The sequence below is a fragment of the Erythrolamprus reginae genome, chromosome 7 (genome assembly GCF_031021105.1).
Source record: "Erythrolamprus reginae isolate rEryReg1 chromosome 7, rEryReg1.hap1, whole genome shotgun sequence".
Taxonomy (NCBI): Eukaryota; Metazoa; Chordata; class Lepidosauria; order Squamata; family Dipsadidae; genus Erythrolamprus; species Erythrolamprus reginae.
Window position 1 is genome coordinate 4,136,166 of NC_091956.1, and position 21,412 is coordinate 4,157,577.

Genomic DNA, 21,412 nt, shown 5'->3' on the forward strand with positions numbered 1-21,412 from the left:
ATAGATAGATAGATAGATAGATAGATAGATAGATAGATAGACAGACAGACAGACAGACAGACAGACAGACAGACAGATAGATAAGATAGATGATTGATAGATAGATAGATAGATAGAAAGAAGATAGATAGATAAGATAGATGATAGATAGATAAGATAGATGATAGATAGACAGATAGATAGATAGAAGATAGATAGATAGATAGATAAGATAAATGATAGATAGAGAGAGAGAAAGAAAGAAAGAAAGAAAGAAAGAGATAAGATTAGAGAGATGATAGATAAATAGATAGAAAGATACACAGATAAGATTAAATAGATTAGATAGATAGAAAGATAGAAAGACAGATAAGATTAAATAGATTAGACAGAGAGATAGATAAGATTAAATATATTAGATAGATTGATTGATATATATATATATGGAAACTTCAGCCTGATGATGGTGGATGTGATTTCACCGAAACGTCACATAAACATGCAAAATATTACACAGGGCAAAACCCAAACTCAGAACAATCTACATACATATACCCGTGAAAATTTACGAAAACACACACACACACACACACACACACACACACACACACACACACACATATAAAGAGATAGATAGATAAGATTAGCTAGATGATAGATAGATAGATAGATAAATAGATAGATAGAAAGGTAGACAGATAGATAAGATTAAATAGATAAATTAGATAGAGAGATAGATAAGATTAAATATATTAGATAGACAGATAGATAGAAAAGATTAGATAGATGATAGATAGATAAATAGATAGATAGAAAGATAGATAAGATTAAATAGATAGATAGAAAGATAGATAGAAAGAGATAGATGCATAAGATTAGATAGATGATAGATAGATAGATAAAGAGAGAGAGAGAGATTAGACAGACAGACAGAAAGACAGAAAGACCGACCGATGTATTCTACAGCCAACCCATCTACCCCAGGGCATTTTTAATAACACCACAATGTTATTAGCTTAGTGAACCAATTTGCTGTAATTACGATGTAAGTGATGAAGGGTAAAAAAACCAGAAAAAAACCCAACGTAGAAACAGGTGGTCCTTTTATATGTGCAAACAATGCAGTAAAGCTTCTTTCCAAGCCCGTATTTGCATCTTTCGGCCTCGCCGGGATGTAATGAGGGATTAATGCGCTTTGTGATGTCCCCAAATTTAATTTAATTACTCCCTGCCAGGGTGGGCGGCTCAGATTTATAATGTTTTAAAGAGGACATTCTGTTTCCAGAAAATAAATGCCTTTGGATGATAAGCTATATTTTCTTGGGCAGAGTACCTATATTAAATAATGGGAGTTCTTATTTAGCTGGCAGGCTGTAAATTTCAGGATATTTTAGCTACCCTGTTGCATTTAATTTGGGAGCCATGGGAAGCACAGTAGACGACGGAATTTACTCCCATTAGCAAACAGCTCTTGAAGGAAACACCAGGTGGAGCTTTACCGCGGCTGCGACGGTTATATTTCTTGGTAAAGTAGGGAAAATGAAAGGTGTTTTGGGTTCCCTACGGCAAGACAGATCAACCAAATTAAGGCAGTGCAGAATCGGAACTCGGAACGCCAGGTTTTGCTGACGGCTTCAAATGTCTGTAGTCTTGATGGGGCTACCACAAAGAAGGCCTAGAAAGCCTAGAACTACGGCACCTAAAACACGATTTGAGTATTGCACACAAGATCATAGGCTGCAACGTCCTACCGGTCAATGACTACTTCAGCTTCAACCGCAACAACACAAGAGCACGCAACAGATTCACTTAATATTAACCGCTCCAAACTTGACTGTAAAAAATATGATTTCAACAATCGAGTTATCGAAGCGTGGAACTCATTACCGGACTCAATTGTGTCAACCCCTAACCCCCAACACTTCTCCCTTAGACTCTCCACGATTGACCTCTCCAGGTTCCTAAGAGGCCAGTAAGGGGTGTGCATAAGTGCACTGGTGTGCCTTTCGTCCCCTGTCCAATTGTCTTTCCTTTCTCTCACTTATCATATATATTCTCTTCTTTTCATATATCCTCTCCTCTAAGTTCACTTTTACCCTTATATATATTACCACATGTCTATTTTTCTTCCTATGTATTTGTGTATTGGACAAATGAATAAATAAATAAAATAAAATAAATAAAAGGTGGGGATCAACCTATTCCCCAAAGCCCCTGAAGGCAAGGCAGGAAGCAATGGATGGGAACTAATCAAAATTTAAGTTTAAGATTTGTTAAATTTATCATAAGGTTTGAACGTGTCCAAATGAATCAAAACTTGACATATTTTAATGTTTTTTTAAAAAAAAATTCTGTTATTTGATGTGCTTTTTAAACAACCTTTTTTAACAGAAATTTAAGGAAATTGGTTATAACCTTCTAGAAATGGCAAAACTCTCAGACTTTCAAAGAGGCCCAATTGTTGGTGCTCGAATGGCAGGCACTAGTGTAAGAGAAAGGGCCGAATGTTTGGCGTTTCAAGAGGTCATGTCTCAAAAGTCATGCGTGCTTTTGAAAGAGAAGGGAAAACGTCCTCAGCCAAACACAGGTCGAAAGTCGAAGTCGTCTGAGAGAGGCCAGTCGGACTCTAAAGCGAATGGTTAGAGCGGATCGCAAGACTGCAGCTCCTAAAATCACCGCAGAGGTCAATGGACACATACAGGACCCAGTTTCCACAAAAACTGTTTGAAGGGAGCTTCACAAACCTGGATTCCACGGAAGAGCTGCAAGGTGTTTCCATTTCTTTGTCCACCCCCTGTATGTATATAGTGCAAGGAATATAAAACCTTCCATTCCCCACCATCCAGTCAGAACTGAAGAAGCTTCTAAAGAGGAGAAGCGAAACACCTTCAAAGGAAAACCAGAGAACCATGACCTAGATGAAACATAGAAACATAGAAGTCTGATGGCAGAAAAAGACCTCATGGTCCATCTAGTCTGCCCTTATACTATTTTCTGTATTTTATCTTAGGATGGATCTATGTTTATCCCAGGCATGTTTAAATTCAGTTACTGTGGATTTATCAACCACGTCTGCTGGAAGTTTGTTCCAAGGATCTACTACTCTTTCAGTAAAATGATATTTTCTCATGTTGCTTTTGATCTTTCCCCCAACTAACTTCAGATTGTGTCCCCTTGTTCTTGTGTTCACTTTCCTATTAAAAACACTTCCCTCCTGGACCTTATTTAACCCTTTAACAGATTTAAATGTTTCATTTAAATGATCATGTCCCCTCTTTCCCTTCTGTACTCCAGACTATAAAGATTGAGTTCATGAAGTCTTTCCTGATACGTTTTAGGCTTAAGACCTTCCACCATTCTTGTAGCCCGTATTTGGACCCGCTCAATTTTGTCAGTAAATGTGGCAGCCCTGAAGATTTCAAGAAAAAGACGAGCAGGGGGTGGACAAAAAACCGGAAACACTTGACTTTTTGGCATCGTAATCTCAGATGTGGCTGAGAACCTCCATCAACTTCTCTGTCCACTTTCAAGGGCCTCTCAGTTTAATCCACCTGATGTTTGATGTCTGAAGAAAAATAAATTTCCTCTAATTCTCCATTTTTTCAGCGTGGCAAAGACAAGCTTGGCTGAATCTCAACCGCTTAGCTGCAAACAGGTTGTTTGACCTGCAGTTGAGGAGCCGAAATCTGTATTTTGGCCACGTCCGAAAACCTGCAGACGCCACATTTCAGGATCCAGATTTAACTGCCCCAAAATGATAATAATAATAATGATAAAAATAAATTAAAAGGATGCTCATCTGTCTGGAACCCATACCACATCTCAGACATCAACACCCTTGAAAATGTCCAAAGATACTTCACAAGAAGAGCCCTTCACTCCTCCACTCGAAACAGAATATCCTACGAAAATAGACTAACAATCCTGGACCTAGAAAGCCTAGAACTACGGCGCCTAAAACACGATTTGAGTATTGCCCACAAGATCATATGCTGCAACGTCCTACTGGTCAATGACTACTTCAGCTTCAACCGCAACAACACAAGAGCACGCAACAGATTCAAACTTAATACGAACCGCTCCAAACTTGACTGTAAAAAATATGATTTCAACAATCGAGTTATCGAAGCGTGGAACTCATTACCGGACTCAATTGTGTCAACCCCTAACCCCCAACATTTCTCTCTTAGACTCTCCACGATTGACCTCTCCAGGTTCCTAGGAGGCCAGTAAGGGGCGTACATAAGTGCACTGGTGTGCCTTCCGTCCCCTGTCCAATTGTCTTTCCTTTCTCTCACTTATCATATATATTTTCTTCCTTTCATATATCCTCTCCTCTAAGTTCACTTTTACCCTTATATATATTGCTACACGTCTATTTTTCTTCCTATGTATTTGTGTATTGGACAAAATGAATGAATGAATAAATAAATAAAATAAATAAATGTTGTTTTCGAGAGCAACTTCCGTGGGGTGTCTTGAAAACCCCCACGATGGCTAAAAACTGGACATTGCTGAAATGTTTAAGGCCGCAGTGTTTAGCCCCTACGTTCAAAATTCCTAACATAACTTGGTTTCCATCCCAAGAAACCCTCAAATCTCAGAGTTGAGAAAATAAACAGGGATCGGGAGAAACGGAGATCAGACCAGAAACTGAAGCCAACTTCAGCTTTGCAATATTTGATTTTAAGAACTCAAACGGTCCCAATTCCTTCACTTATCAAAGATAATACTAATAATACTAATACAGTAATACCTCGTCTTACAAACATAATTGGTTCCAGGGGGAGGTTCGTAAGACGAAAAGTTCGTAAGACGAAACATTGTTTCCCATAGGAAACAATGTAAAATCAATTAATCCGTGCAACGGAAAAAAAAAAAACCGCAAAAAAATGCCGCCGCCCGGCTGTCACCTTTTGAAACAGCCGGGGGGCTTCTCAGCGGCCTCCCGAACCCGAACGCCAAACCCGAACTTCCGGATCCGGCCTTCGGGAGGCCGCCGAGAAGCCCCCCGGCTGTTTTAAAAGGTGACAGCCGGGCGGCGGGGCTTCCCAGCGGCCTCCTGAACGTGAACTTTTGCCGAACTTCCGGGTTCGGCGTTCAGGAGGTTGCTGGGAAGCCCCCCGGCTGTTTCAAAAAGTGACAGCCGGGCGGCGGGGCTTCTCGGCAGCGGCGGCGGGTTCGTAAGAAGAAAAAAGTTCGTAAGAAGAGGCAAAAATTTTCTGAATCCTGGGTTCGTATCTCGGGTTGTTCGTAAGACGAGGGTTCGTATCATGAGGTACCACTGTACTAATAATACTAATAATACTAATAATACTAATATTACTAATATTACTACTACTACTACTACTACTACTAATAATAATAATAATAATAATAATAATTTCTTAGATTTGTATGCCGTCCCTCTCCGGAGACTTGGGGCGGCTGAGTTATCAACTTTTTCTGCAATAAGTATCAGGAAATCTGTGACTTGTCGAGGTGAAAGTTCTCAGTAACAGAATAAAATAACAGAAGAACAGAACTGGAAGGGACCTTAGAGGTCCTCTAGTCCAACCCCCTGCTCATTTTTTTTCTTGAAATCTTCAGGGCTGCCACATTTACTGGCTTATCTATTTTATTTATTTATTTATTTTAACCTGAAAGACAGTTGGGTGACTCTGGGCCAATCACCAGGAGATGGGGAGTTCTAGTCCCACCTTAAACATGAAAGACAGTGACCTGGGCCAATCACCAGGAGATGGTGAGCTCTAGTCCTAACTAAAATATGAAAGACAGTTGGGTGACTCTGGGCCAATCACCAGGAGATGGTGAGTTCTAGTCCCACCTTAAACATGAAAGACAGTGACCTGGGCCAATCACTAGGAGACGGTGAATTCTAGTCCCACCTTAAACATGAAAGACAGTGATCTGGGCCAATCACTAAGAGACGGTGAATTCTAGTCCCACCTTAAACATGAAAGACAGTGATCTGGGCCAATCACTAAGAGACGGTGAGTTCTAGTCCCAACTAAAACATGAAAGACAGTGATCTGGACCAATCACTAGGAGACAGTAAGTTCTAGTCCCACCTTAAACATGAAAGACAGTGATCTGGGCCAATCACTAGGAGAGGGTGAGTTCTGGTCCCACCTTAAACATGAAAGACAGTGATCTGGGCCAATCACTAGGAGACGGTGAGTTCTAGTCCCACCTTAAACATGAAAGTCAGTGACGTGGGCCAATCACCAGGAGACGGTGAGTTCTAGTCCCACCTTAAACATGAAAGACAGTGATCTGGGCCAATCACTAAGAGACGGTGAATTCTAGTCCCACCTTAAACATGAAAGACAGTGATCTGGGCCAATCACTAAGAGACGGTGAGTTCTAGTCCCAACTAAAACATGAAAGACAGTGATCTGGACCAATCACTAGGAGACAGTAAGTTCTAGTCCCACCTTAAACATGAAAGACAGTGATCTGGGCCAATCACTAGGAGAGGGTGAGTTCTGGTCCCACCTTAAACATGAAAGACAGTGATCTGGGCCAATCACTAGGAGACGGTGAGTTCTAGTCCCACCTTAAACATGAAAGTCAGTGACGTGGGCCAATCACCAGGAGACGGTGAGTTCTAGTCCCACTTTAGGCATGAAATCCAACTGGGTGACTCTGGGCCAGTCCTCTCTAAGTCCAGCCCACCTCACTGTTGTGGGGCTAAAACAGGAGAAGGAAGAAGTGTTAGGTTATTTCTTCATTACTCATAAAGTAATAAACGTGAGATTTTTTTTAAAAAATCACCGATAGGCAAGCAAGCAAGATTATAGGCGCCCTCTCCAGCCGTTCTCAAGTGGCCCTCGTTGCAACAAGGTTTTCTGCCAATCACACACATATAGGGACGTTGGCACCAAGTGCTGTAAACACCGGCTACAATGACAAAGTCTTTGGCTCAATGTTGCCCACGCCTTGAAACGCCTCTTCGGTTGGAAGCCCCGGAGATGCATTGCAGAGGGGGAAAGTGGCCAGATCCTGGGTCTCTCCCCTTCCTATTCTCCCCTCCCTCCCTCTCTTTCTGTTTCTATCATCTCTATCCATCTCTCCCTTCCTCCTTTCTTCTCTCCGTCCCACCTTTTATCTCTTTCGCTCCTTCTGTCTCTCTCTCCCTCCCTCCCTTTGTTTCTCTCTTCTCCCTTACTCCCCCTCTCTCTTTCTCTTTCTATCATTTCTCTCTCCCTTTATCTTTCTCTCCTTCTCTCTCTCTCCATCTTTTCTGTTTCTCTCCTTCGCTCCCTTCCTCTCACCTCTTTCTTTCTCTTTCAGTTTCCATCATTTCTAAACCCCCCTCTCTCTCCCTTCCTCCCTTTTTCTCTTTCTCTATCTCTCTCCCTCACTCCCTTTCTTTCTCTCTTCTCCCTTATTCCGCCTCTCTCTTTCTCTTTCTGTTTCTATCATCTCCCTCCCTATCTCTTTCTCTCCTTTCTCTCTCCCTCCTTTCTGTTTCTCTCCTTCTCTCCCTCCCTCCCACCTCCCTCGTTCTCTTTCTGTCCATCATTTCTAACCATCTGTCTCTGTCTCTCCCTTTCCCTCTTTCTCTCCTTCTCTCTCCCCCTTTCTGTTTCTCTCCTTTGCTCCCTCCCTCTTCCCTCTCTTTCTGTTTCCATCATCTCTAACTATTATGCTCTCTCTCTCCTCCCTCCCTTCTGTTTCTCCTTCTCTCCCTCCCTCCCACCTCCCTCATTCTCTTTCCATCATCTCTAACCATCTCTCTCTCTGTCTCTCCCTCGCTCATTTTCCCTCTTTCTCTCCTTCTGTCTCTCCCCCTCCCTCCCTTTGTTTCTCTCTTCTCCCTTACTCTCCCTCTCTCTTTCTGTTTCTATCATCTCTCTCTCTCTCTTTTTCTCCTTCTCTCTCTCCCCCTCTTTTCTGTTTCTCTCCTTCTCTCCCTCCCTTCCACCTCTCTTCCTCTTTCTGTTTCCATCACCTCTAATCATCTCTCTCTCTGTCTCCCTCTCTTTCTCTCCTTCTTTCTCTCTCTTCCTTTTTTCTGTTTCTCTCCTTCTCTCCCTCCCTTCCACCTCTCTTCCTCTTTCTGTTTCCATCACCTCTAATCATCTCTCTCTGTCTCCCTCTCTTTCTCTCCTTCTTTCTCTCTCTTCCTTTTTTCTGTTTCTCTCCTTCTCTCCCTCCCTTCCACCTCTCTTCCTCTTTCTGTTTCCATCACCTCTAATCATCTCTCTCTGTCTCCCTCTCTTTCTCTCCTTTCTCTCTCTCCCTTCTTTCTGTTTCTCTCCTTCTCCCCCTCCCTTCCACTTCTATTTCTCTTTCTGTTTCCATCACCTCTAATCATCTCTCTCTCTGTCTCCCTCTCTTTCTCTCCTTCTTTCTCTCTCTTCCTTCTTTCTGTTTCTCTCCTTCTCTCCCTCCCTTCCACTTCTCTTTCTCTTTCTGTTTCCATCACCTCTAATCTTCTCTCTCTCTGTCTCCCTCTCTTTCTCTCCTTTCTCTCTCTTCCTTCTTTCTGTTTCTCTCCTTCTCTCCCTCCCTTCCACTTCTCTTTCTCTTTCTGTTTCCATCACCTCTAATCATCTCTCTCTCTTTCTGTCTCTACCTCCCTTTCTTTCCTTCTCTCTCTTTTGGCTCTGGACCAGTCACTCCAACTCCTCTCCCCCAGCCCAAAACTGCCAATCTGTATTCAGGAGCCGCGAACGCTGACTCATGTCTGTAAGCGCCGGACTGCGTAAAAATAGCTCAGTCACTTTTACATCTTTTCAATCAGAGAGAGGAGACTTATGTTAAATATATCTCTCTGGGAATGCTCGGGAACGCTCTGAAATTCGGGATTTTAGCTGCTCGAGGGCTGCGTTGTTTGACCAAGGAAGCTTGGTCAATTGGAGCTAGCCGATGTTTGCCGCTGTATTTGCTAAGATAATAGCTACATTCTTGTCTTTGTTTCCAGAAAGGAATATACAGCTAGTGGTGGTTTTTTTAAAAATGCCTTTCAAGATTCCCTCGATGCATAGAGAATGACAGAGTACAGTGGCACCTCTACCTAAGAATGCCTCTACTTGCAAACTTTTCTAGATAAGAACTGGGTGTTCAAGATTGTTTTGCCTCTTCTCAAGAACCATTTTCCACTTACAGACTCGTGCCTCCGAAACTGTAACTGGAAAAGGCAGGGAGAAGCCTCCGTGGGGCCTCTCTAGGAATCTCCTGGGAGGAAACAGGGCCGGAAAAGGCGGGGAGAAGCCTCGGTGGGGCCTCTCTAGGAATCTCCTGGGAGGAAACAGGGCTGGAAAAGACAGGGAGAAACCTCCGTGGGGCCTCTCTAGGAATCTCCTGGGAGGAAACAGGGCTGGAAAAGGAAGGGAGAAGCCTCCGTTGGGCCTCTCTAGGAATCTCCTGGGAGGAAATAGGGCCGGAAAAGGTGGGGAGAAGCCTCTGTGGGGCCTTTCTAGGAATCTCCTGGGAGGAAACAGGGCCTCCACCCTCCCTGTGGTTTCCCCAATCGCACACATTATTTGCTTTTACATTGATTCCTATGGCAAAAATTGCTTCTTCTTACAAACTTCTTACAAATATGAGAAGGAAAAGGGATGAGGAGGAGGAGGAGGAGGAGGAGAAAAGGATGATGAAGAAGAAGTAGAAGAAAAGAAAAGAAAAGGAAGAGGAGGAAGAAGAGGAAGAAGAAGAAGAAAAAGAAGAGGAAGAGAAGGAGGAGGAGAAGAGGAAGAAGAAGAGGAGGGAGAAGAAGAGGAAGAAGAGGAGGAGGAAGAAGAAGAAAAGAAAAGGAAGAGGAGGAAGAAGAGGAAGAAGAAGAAGAGGAAGAGAAAGAGGAGGAGCAGGAGGAAGAAGAGGATGAAGAAGAAGAGGAAGAAGAGGAAGAGAAGGAGGAGGAAGAAGAGGAAGAAAAGAAAAGGAAGAGGAAGAAGAAGAAAAAGAAGAAGGAGGAGGAGGAGGAGGACCCTTGGCAACTGACTCATATGCCCCTGGGTCACATGATCATCTTTTACGACCTTCTGATAAGCCAACGGCACTTAACCACTCAACCACTGTGTTACTAACTTTATAACTGCAGTGATTCACTTAAAAGGCTGCAAAACAGGGCAAAATTTCACTTAACCTCTGCATCAACTAACGACAAAAATTTTGGGCTCCATTGTAGTCATAAGTAGAGGTCTATTTTTCAAGCCCTCATTAAGAGTGCCAATCATCAGAAGTATTTCTTTTTTGCCCTTGCCAGCATCTCTAAATGCAAGCATCATTTTAAAAAATGCCACCACCACACCAAAAAATTCCACTTATTTGTGCTGTAAAAGACACATGTTTGCAAAATTATCCCTTGGTTGCACATGAATAACACAATTTTCTTCTTCTTCTTCTTCTTCTTCTTCTTCTTCTTCTTCTTCTTCTTCTTCTTCCTCTTCCTCTTCTTCTTCTTCTTCCTTCTTCTCCTCCTTCCTTCTCCTCCTCCTTCTTCTTCTTCCTTCTTCTTCTTCCTCCTCCTCCTTCCTCCTCCTCCTCCTTCCTCCTCCTCCTCCTTCCTCCTCCTCCTTCCTCCTCCTCCTCCTCCTTCTTCTTCCTTCTTCTTCTTCTTCCTTCTCCTCCTCCTCCTCCTCCTCCTTATTATTATTATTATTATCATCATTATCTGACCTCTGTTATAAATAATTTCAACTGCTCAACTCCTTTCAACTCCTCCTCCTCCTTCCTCCTCCTCCTTCCTCCTCCTCCTTCCTTCTCCTCCTCCTCCTCCTCCTTCTTCCTTCTTCTTCTTCTTCTTCATTCTTCTTCTTCTCCCCCTCCTCCTCCTCCTTCTTCCTTCTTCTCCTCCTCCTCCTCATTATTATTATTATTATTATTATCATCATCATCATCATCATCATCATCATCATCATCATTATCTGACCTCTGTTATAAATAATTTCAACTGCTCATGTGTGCTATCACCCAAATCAAAGGTTAGAATTTTGTTTATAGTAAAACAGGGGAAGGCACACCAAGCTAATTAATTTCGGCTACTTGCTGCTATCGCTATCTATTCCTGCCGAAGGTTTTTCATGCAGTTGGGAGATACGTTTCAACATTCGCTTCTTTTTTAGAAATAACATTTTCAATCTCCAGGAATGCAGAATTGAGTCATGTAAGATTGGCCCTAGCTAAATTTTTTTTTTAAAAGCCAGGCAAGGTTTCCAAACGCTAGAAAATATCCCAATTTTCGGTAATTTTAGATTCACGGGCCTTGCAGAATTCTGCTTTGAATTGTTTAAAATGGGCGGAGGAAACACACATAGGCAATTGTTGTTGTGTACAATGAGATAATGTAGAAAGGCAGAGTAGAATAGAATAGAATAGAATAGAATAGAAGGAATAGAATGAACAGAACAGAACAGAAAGAATAGAATAGAATAGAATAGAAAGAATAGGATAGAATAGAATAGAAAGAATAGGCTAGAATAAGATAGGATAGAAAGAATAGAATAGAATAGAATAGAAAGAATAGAATAGAATAGACTTTGGATGCAATAATAATAACAACAACAACAACAACAACAGAGTTGGAAGGGACCTTGCCTACTATCCCTGTCCTACTATCCCTTTATTGTTACTTTTATACAAAGTATGAAAGTTATGTTATGTTTATACAAACTACTACTATGCTATATATGTTTGACAAATAAAATAAATGAATAAATAAACAACAACAACAACAACAACAACAGAGTTGGAAGGGATCTTGGAGGTCATCTAGTCCAACCCCCTGCTTAGGCAGCAAACCCTACACTACTTGAGACAGATGGTTATCCAACATCTGCTTAAAAACTTGTGTTGGGGCATTCACAACTTCTGGAGGCAAGCTGTTCCACTGATCAACTGTTCTGACTGTCAGGAAATTTCTCCCTAGTTCTAAGTTACTTCTCTCCTTGTTTAGTTTCCACCCATTGCTTCTTGTCCTACCCTCAGGTGGAGAATAGGTTGACTCCTTCTTCTTTGTGGCAACCCCTGAGATACTGGAACATGGCTATCATGTCTCCCCTGGTCCTTCTTTTCATTAAACTGGACACACCCAGTTCCTGCAACTGTTCTTCATATGTTTTAGCCTCCAGTCCCCTAATCATCTCTGTCGCTCTTTTCTGCACTTTTTCTAGAGTCTCAATTTGATGGAGATGTCCATGTGCCAAAAGAGAAGAAGGCTACCATGGTTCTGTTCCAGGAGGTTCTTTGGATTTCTCGGTCTACTCAACCAGCCTTGAGGTTTCCTAGATCTCACAACCGTTTTCCATTTAACAAGATCTCACAACCATTTTCCATTTTTTGAGTCCAGTCCAGGTTGACTAGATACCGTCCCCCTAGTTGGGTGCAACCAACTACCCCAACTAAGAGGACTTCTGCTGGAACAAAGTGGATCTTTTTAGCTTGCTATCAGGTCCAGTTCAGCCCCCCCCCCCCCAATGTTGTTTCTGGAGAAGACCAGCAAAACAGTTTGGGGTGAGGGTCCCAAGGAGTGGCATCTTAGGAGCTTCTGCAAAAGGGATGGGTGGAAGGTTATCTGTCAAGGAGATCAGTCCGATACAGCCTTGTGCAACAATCTAAAATTTGTTAGGATAATGTTTTTGGGGGTCTCCCAACTAAAGAGAACAAGCATTAAATAGAGATTCCACCATATTTTAGAACTTAACTTGCAATTTTGCAAGTTTGCCCAGGTTCGCCTGGTGCACCAGTTGCGGCCCTATTTGGACAGGGAGTCATTGCTCACAGTCGCTCATGCCCTCATCACCTCGAGGCTCGACTACTGCAACACTCTCTTCATGGGGCTACCTTTGAAAAGTGTTCGGAAGCTTCAGATCGTGCAGAATGCGGCCGTGAGAGCCATCGTGGGGCTTCCCAGATTCGCCCACGTTTCTGCAACACTCCGTGGCCTGCATTGGCTGCCGATCAGTTTCCGGTCACAATTCAAAGTGTTGGTTATGACTTTTAAAGCCCTGCATGGCATTGGACCAGAGTATCTCCGGAACCGCCTTCTACCGCACGAATCCCAGCGGCCGATAAGGTCCCACAGAGTTGGCCTTCTCCGGGTCCCGTTGACTAAACAATGTCGTTTGGCGGGCCCCAGGGGAAGAGCCTTCTCTGTGGTGGCCCCAGCCCTCTGGAATTAACACTCCCCGGAGATTAGAATTGCACCTACCCTCCTTGTCTTTCGTAAATTACTCAAGACCCACCTATATCACCAGGCATTGGGGAACTGAGACACCTTCCCCAGGCTTTTATATTTTATGTTTGGTATGTATGTGCTGTTTGGTTTTATGTTTGTTTTTCTTTTTAATATTAGATTTGTTCCACTGTAACATTGTTTTTATTGTTGTTGTGAGCCACCCGGAGTCTTCGGAGAGGGGCGGCATACAAATCTAATAAGTTACAATTATTATTATTAATTAAAGAGAGGGAGCAGACTGATTGCTTATTTGATCCCTATGACAATCATTAAGTGTCGTACCACATGATTCTTGACAAATGTCTCTTTTTCTTTTATGTACACTGAGAGCATCCGCACCAAAGACAAATTCCTTGTGTGTCCAATCACACTTGGCCAATAAAGAATTCTATTCTATTCCAATTTCTATTCTATTCTGTTCTATTCCATTCCATTCATTCCATTCCATATTCTATTCTTTATTCCCTATTCTATTCTATTCCACTCTCCTCTTCATTGTTTCTATTCTATTCTATTCTATTCTATTCTTTATTCCCTATTCTATTCTATTCCACTCTCATCTTCATTGTTTCTATTCTATTCTATTCTTTATTCCCTATTCTATTCTATTCCACTCTACTCTTCATTGTTTCTATTCTATTCTGTTCTTTATTCCCTATTCTATTCTATTCCACTCTCATCTTCATTGTTTCTATTCTATTCTATTCTATTCTATTCTTTATTCCCTATTCTATTCCATTCCATTCCATTCCATTCCATACAACTCCCCGACTATTAGCTGCATAACTGGGCTGCAAAGCTTCTATCTTCATCAGCATCAACAGAAAAAAAAAGTCCTGAGCTTTAAAGCAGGTGGACCGACACTTTCGATGTCAAAGGGTTGTGACTGTTTGGGTGCCAAACAACAGTAGCCAAACCGGATGCCTCTTAAAACTGCAAAACCAGTCCGTGACTTTCTTTCTTTCGGCATCGTGTTATTAGCAGGTTTCAAAACAGAAGCTGAGTCTGGGTGGGACTCTAGTTTCTTTCCTTCGCTTTGCAAGAAATATTTGTTTTCATCTTGCAGTCTTCAACATGCTATTCAGGATGTGTAGAGCGAGTGGACGACAGTTAAAAAGAGCTTTAAATGTGGACATTCCTACTAAAGGTGTTTAGAGAGGGTTTCCACAATCCTATGTGAGAGATCTTTTGTTAGTGGGCCAGGTTGTTATCCCTGGTTTCTCTATAGCTAGTCACCTGAATTCGGATCGATAAAAGGAGAATATTTGTAGCTCAGAGTTGAAAGGAGTTGAAAGGTGGGGCTCTCTGAGCTTGAGACCAATCCTTGAATACAGCTCATCAGTCTGGAACCCGCACCACATTTCGGACACAAACACTTTAGAAAAATGTTTCACTCTTCATCAGAAGAGCCCTCCACTCCTCCACGTGCAACAAAATCCCCTACGCAACTACACTTACAATCCTTGGTTTAGAAAGCTTAGAACTATGTTGCCTTAAACAGGATCTAAGCATAAATCATCTGCTACAATGTCCTTCCTGTCAACTTTAGCTTCAACCACAACAACAAGCATTTTGAAATTCCCTGATATTTCCCTGAAATTTCCCTGCAACTTGCGATCTAGTTAAGGTGCGTTCGTAGATGACATCATACCAAAGGGCTAAGCCGTGGAGAAATATCGGTAGCCACAGTTATGCTCATTTTTGCTTGACTCTGCCAGGCAGCGCGATCCGTTGTTTTTTTAACATGATTTTTCCCTGACTTTTAAACATTTTAGTAGGGTCATTCTTTGCCAAGTGGACCTAGTGTCCACTTGACTGATTTTTGCAGCCGTTTTTGAAAAGAAACCATCACAAAACTATGATAGAAAAAAACGTGGTCTTTCTAATGAAACAAAAAGGAAGATGATTAAAGGTGAGAAAGCAGAGAGCTCGGTTTCATCACCTTCAATCATCTTCATTAGAAAGAGCACAGTTTTTTCTTTCTCTGTTATCTCACCTTCAATCATCTTCAATTTTTGTTTCATTAGAAACAGCATGTTTTTTTCTATCATGTTAGTATACTTTACGTAACTATGTTGGGTGTTGCAATACAGAAGCTAACAATACAGAAGCTTCTCTAAGTATGCCCATATTACTTCAACACTCCGCAGTCTGCATTGGTTGCCGATCAGTTTCCGGTCACAATTCAAAGTGTTGGTTATGACCTATAAGGCCCTTCATGGCACCGGACCAGAATATCTCCGGGACCGCCTTCTGCTGCATGAATCCCAGCAGCCGGTTAGGTCCCACAGAGTTGGCCTTCTCCGGGTCCCGTCGAGTAAACAATGTCGTCTGGCGGGACCCAGGGGAAGAGCCTTCTCTGTGGTGGCTCTGACCCTCTGGAACCAGCTCCCCCCTGAGATTAGGATTGCCCCCACCCTCCTTGCCTTTCATAAACTCCTTAAAACCCACCTCTGTCGTCAGACCTGGGGGAATTGAAACATCTCCCCCTTGCCCATGTTGTTTTGGTGTATGATTGATTGTGTGCTTGCTTTTTATATATAGTGGGGTTGCTTTTATGAATTTTTTAACCTAAAACTGTAATTAGATTGGTAAATATTAGATTTGTCACTATGTACTGTTTTTGCCATTGTTGTGAGCCGCCCCGAGTCTGCGGAGAGGGGCGGCATATAAATCCAATAAATCTAATCTAATCTAATCTAATCTAATCTAATCTAATCTAATCTAATCTAATCTAATCTAATCTAATCTAATCTAATCTAATCTAATCTAATCTAATCTAATCTAATCCAATCCAATCCAATCCAATCCAATCCAATCCAATCCAATCCAATCCAATCCAATCCAATCCAATCTAATCAGTTTAAGACTGTACCTTTAAGAGTCATTTGCTGGTTGGCCATAAGGGGGAGCCAACAATGTTCTTCTTGGGGGAGTTTATACTAGAGAGATTTATATTTGCCCTGTGTATATTTTGCTGGGTGCAATAACCTGATTTGTAAACCATTATTAGGATTATATATGTATGACATTGGACCGTGTAACTACTGTTGTTTATTTGCCTCTCTGTATAGAATAATATTGTTCTATGTTGTTTGATTCATTGACTGACTACCCCTCATTGCTACATTAACTCTACTTAAAGTTTGTTGAAGGTTTATTATATTACCTAGACATTGTAACATATCATATACAGTATGTTGTTTTTGTGATGGTTTCTTTTCAAATGTATACTGTATACTGCACGAATCAAAAAGGGGGCTGTGAAAATAGTTACTGACCCCTGGACATTAACTGCTTCAACTCCTACCCTCAAAACGTCCCTACAGAGCACTGCAAACCAAAACAACTAGACACAAGAACAGGTTTTCCCCAAATGCCCTCACTCTGCTAAACAAATAATTCCCTCAACACTGTCAAACTTTTTACTAAGTCTGCACTTCTATTTCTACTAGTTTTTTCTCATCATTCCTATCACCCTTTTCCTCCCACTTAGGACTGTGTGACTGTAACTTGTTGCTTGTATCCTAAGATTTTTATTAATACTGAATTGTTTCTTCATCGCTTATTTGACCCCTATGACAATCATTAAGTGTCGTACCACATAATTCTTGACAAATGTTTGACAAATGCTCTCTACATGGGGCTACCTTTGAAAAGTGTTTGGAAACTTCAGATCGTGCAGAATGCAGCTGCGAGAGCAATCATGGGCTTCCCCAGGTATGCCTGTGTTACTCCAACACTCCGCAGTCTGCATTGGTTGCCGATCAGTTTCCGGTCACAATTCAAAGTGTTGGTTATGACCTATAAAGCCCTTCATGGCACCGGGCCAGGTTATCTCCGGGACCGCCTTCTGCCGCACGAATCCCAGCGACCAGTTAGGTCCCACAGAGTTGGCCTTCTCCGGGTCCCGTCAACTAAACAATGTCGTTTGGCGGGCCCCAGGGGAAGAGCCTTCTCTGTGGCGGCCCCGGCCCTCTGTAACCAACTGCCCCCAGAGATTAGAATAGCCCCCACCCTTCTTGCCTTTCGCAAGCTTCTTAAAACCCACCTCTGTCGTCAGGCATGGGGGAATTAAGATATTCTTTCCCCCTAGGCTTCCACAATTTATGTACGGTACGTTCGTATGTATGATTGGTTTTAAAATAAGGGTTTTTAGCTTCTTTAGTATTGGATTGTCGCATGTTGTTTTTACTACTGTTGTTAGCCGCCCCGAGTCTACGGAGAGGGGCGGCATACAAATCCAATAAAATGAAATGAAATGAAATGAAATCTTTACATTTATGTACACTGAGAGCATCTGCACCAAAGACAAATTCCTTGTGTGTGCAATCACACTTGGCCAATAAAATAATTCTATTCTATTCTATTCTATTCTATTCTATTCTACTCTACTCTACACGAGGCTTCAATTTCACCTGATCCACTTGAGAAAGAATGACCCAATACAGTTTGGTCCCCCCCCCCCCGATTTATTCCATTTTTTTCCACGAATTCCCGGATAATTCCCTGATATTTCTTGAACCACCGATTTCCTTGATAAATTCCCTGTTTTCCAGGTTTTCTGGACCCTCTGACTCAACCCACCCTAACGACCGATTCTTGAACTACCGAAGCCGCCACCACTTACCGAACGACAGGACGAAGAAGAACGGGAGCCAACAGAGAATGAAGACCCCAACCACGATGGCCAAGGTCTTGGCTGCCTTCTTCTCCTTGGAGAACTTCAAGAGCCGGACGGAGAGCGAGCTCCTGAAGGTGGGTCTCTTGGCGCTGGCCATGGAATCCTCCAAGACGCTACGGCAATGGATCCGTAGAACCACTTCCATGGACTTGCCCCGTTCTTTCTTGACCCCGGCTTCCAGGCTCTTGGTGGTCCTCCGGGCCACCACGTAGATGTTGAAGTACATGACCAGGATGACCAAGAGGGGCAGGTAGAAGGAGAAGAGGGAGGAGAAGAGGGCATAGCCGGGTTCTTCGGTGATGGTGCAGAACTCCTCGCTCTCGGGAGGTTCTTCCTTCCAACCCAAGAGGGGACCGATGGAGATGACCATCGAGGAGACCCAGACCACCCCTAGAATCACCACTGCCTTCTTCTCCGTCATGATGGTGGGATACTTCAGGGAGTACTTGACCCCGATGTAGCGGTCCACCGAGATGATGCAGAGGCTCATGATGGATGCCGTACAACACAGAACGTCCACCGCGGCCCAGATGTCGCAGAAGATCCGTCCAAAGACCCACAAATCCAAGACCTCCAAAGTGGCCGAAAAAGGCAGGACGGTGGTGCTAAGGAGCAAGTCGGCTATGGCTAGGTTGATGATGAAGTAATTGGTGACCGTCCGCAAGTGTCGGTTGCAGGCCACGGAAAGGATGACCAGGATGTTGCCCACGATGGAGAGGAGGATGAAGATGGCGAGGAAGACGCCGACCGTCACCGATTGGAGGCTCAGTCCCGGCGGGGCAGAGGCGCTGCCGTTGGGGAGGAAGGCATCTTCGACGCTCAAGGAGCCGTTGGTCCCGCCGGCCGGTTCTCCCCCCACCGTGTGGTTCCCATTCAAGGTTGCATTAATCCGGTCAGAGAAAGTCATTCTTTTTCAAAACGGCTCGGGCTCCATCGGGGACGGAGGGTCAGCAGCGGAGGCTTGTGTCTCACCCAGCGATGCCTCTAACGCATCCTGGGAGGGAGGTGACCCCTGCTGAAAACCCCCAAAGCCCCCTGCCTCTTTCTAAGAGTGTATAGACATCTTCCTTCGTTCCTTCCTTCCTTCCCTTCGTTCCTTCCTTCCTTCTCCTCCCTTCCTTCTTTCCTTCCTTACTTCTTTCTTTCCTTCTTTCTTTCCTTCCTTCCTTCCTCCCTTCCTTCTTTCCCTCCTGCCTTCCTTCTTTTTCCTTCCTTCTTTCCTTTCTCCTTCTTCCTTTCTTTTCCCCACTATCTCCCTCCCTTTGCAGACAATTCCAGCAAAAGTCGATTGGGTCTTAACATCGCTCACCGCTTTCTCAGTCTCCAGCCACACATCCCCGGCCCATTTAGTCCACCAAGGAGCCGGATCTCAAGAAGTTCGCCTTCTGTAGTACCTCCAGGCATCCAAGCCTCTCTTTGGGGTATGTAGCAAGGCACCCCCTCCTCTCCGAATCTTCACCCCCTCTGGAAGATTTGACAGCAGAAGCTCTTTGGATTATTCCGAGGGTAATCTGGGAAGAGGGAAAGGAAAGGAAGGAAAGGAAAAAAGAAAGGAAGAGAGGAAAGGGAAGTCCAAGAGGAAGATAAAGGGGGTGAAATGATGGAGGGAAGGAAGGAGAGATGAGTACCAGAGAAAGAAAGGATAAAGTGAGTGGAAGGAAGGAAGAAAGAAAGGTGAAGTCCAAGAGAAAGAATAGGTAAAATGGGTGAAATGAGAGAAAGAAGGAAGGAAGGAAGGAAAGAAAGAAGGAAAGGCAAGGACCAGAAAGAAAAGAAAAAGTGGGTGAAATAATGGAAGGAAGGAAGGAGGAAAGGAAGGAAGGAAGGAAGGAAGGGCAAGACCGGAGAAGGAAAGGATAAAGTGGGTGAAATGATGGAAGGAAGGAAGGAAGGAAAAACAAGCAGCAGAGAAAGAAAGGATAAAGTAGATGAAACGATGGAAGGAAGGACAAGGACCAGAGAAAGGAAGGACAAAATCGATGAAACAAAAGAAGGAAGGAAGGAAGGAAGGAAAGAAGAAGAAAGGACGGCAAGGAAGAAAGGACAAGCACACAAGGGGAAAAAAAAGGATAAATTTGGCAAAATAATGGAAGGAAGGAAGAAAGAAGAAAGGAAGGCAAGGAAGGAAGGAAAGAAGGAAGAATGAGAGAAAATAGAAAGGAAAAAAGGAAGGAAGGAAGAAAAGAAAGAGGCTCTTCACCCCTTCTCTGCTTTGTCCCTCAAGCCTCCGTCACCCAGGAAAAGAAACGGCCCAAAGAAAGAAAGAAAGAAGAAAGAAAGAAAGAAAGAAGGAAGGAGAAAAAAAGAAAGAAAGAAGGAGGAAAAAAGGAAGAAAGAAAGAGAAAAAAAAAGGAAGAAAGGCTCTCCACTCCTTCCCTGCTTGTGTCCCTCAAGCCTCCTTCATCCCGCAGAGAAGAAGCGACCGGCGCGACCCTCCGGAGAGCCAAGCGCCGAGGCGGACCGGGGCGAAGGCAGCCGGGGGTCCCTGCGAAGAGCGGGGCGGGCGAGGCAGGGGCGGCGCGGGGCTCTCCGGCCGAGGCTCCGGGCGAGGCGCTGCAGCCGCGCGGGGCTGGGAAAGCGGAGGGTCCCCGCCGCGTCGGGTCGGCGGAGCTGCCGGGCGGCGGAGGAGGCGGGCGGGGCTTCTCCGCTCGCCGCCCGGGGGAAAAAAAAAGGAAGAAAAAAAAAGCTCCATTGAAGGATTCCCACCGAGCGCGGGGTCTCCTCGAGCGGCCGCTAGAGGGCAGCAAAGGGACGGCAGGGCGGCCCGGCTCGGCCCCTCCGTTTGCAGGGAGAGAGAGAAAGAAAGAGAGAAACAAAAAAGCAACGGAGTTGGAAGGGACCTTAGAGGTCCTCTAGTCCAACCCCGCCCCACCTCAACTCCCCCGCGTTTAGAATGGAATGGGATTAGAAGTAGAATAAGAATAGAATAGAAAATATGGAATGGGATGGAGTGGGGTGGTGGAGTAGAACAGAAAAGAACAGAAATTATGGGATGGGGAATGGAATGGAGTAGACTAGAATTCTATTCAGTAGAATAGAATAGAATAGAGTAGAGTAGAGTAGAGTAGAATTGAACAGAGTAGAGTAGAATAGAATAGAATACAATTGAGTAGAATAGAATAGAATAGAATAGAATTGAGTAGAATAGAATAGAATAGAGTAGAGTAGAGTAGAGTAGAATAGAGTAGAATTGAACAGAGTAGAGTAGAATAGAATAGAATAGAATTGAGTAGAATAGAATAGAATAGAATAGAATTGAGTAGAATAGAATAGAATAGAGTAGAGTAGAATAGAGTAGAATTGAACAGAGTAGAGTAGAATAGAATAGAATACAATTGAGTAGAATAGAATAGAATAGAATAGAATAGAATTGAGTAGAATAGAATAGAATAGAGTAGAGTAGAGTAGAGTAGAATAGAGTAGAATTGAACAGAGTAGAGTAGAATAGAATAGAATAGAATTGAGTAGAATAGAATAGAATAGAATTGAGTAGAATAGAATAGAATAGAATTGAGTAGAATAGAATAGAATAGAGTATGGAATAGAATAGAATAGAGTATGGA

At 43.3% G+C, this 21,412-nt stretch overlaps 1 protein-coding gene across 1 annotated transcript in view; it reads right to left on the reverse strand.

Annotated features, from left to right (window-relative positions):
• The window catches only part of ADRA1D (adrenoceptor alpha 1D), a 39,126-nt gene extending 20,141 nt beyond the window's left edge, over positions 1–18,985 (reverse strand). Inside the window, exon 1 of the mRNA XM_070756531.1 lies at positions 17,796–18,985. Coding sequence (XP_070612632.1) covers positions 17,796–18,756 — 961 coding nt within the window. The 5' untranslated portion in view covers positions 18,757–18,985. The remainder of the gene's footprint in view (positions 1–17,795) is intronic.
• Between the last annotated feature and the right edge of the window lie 2,427 nt (positions 18,986–21,412).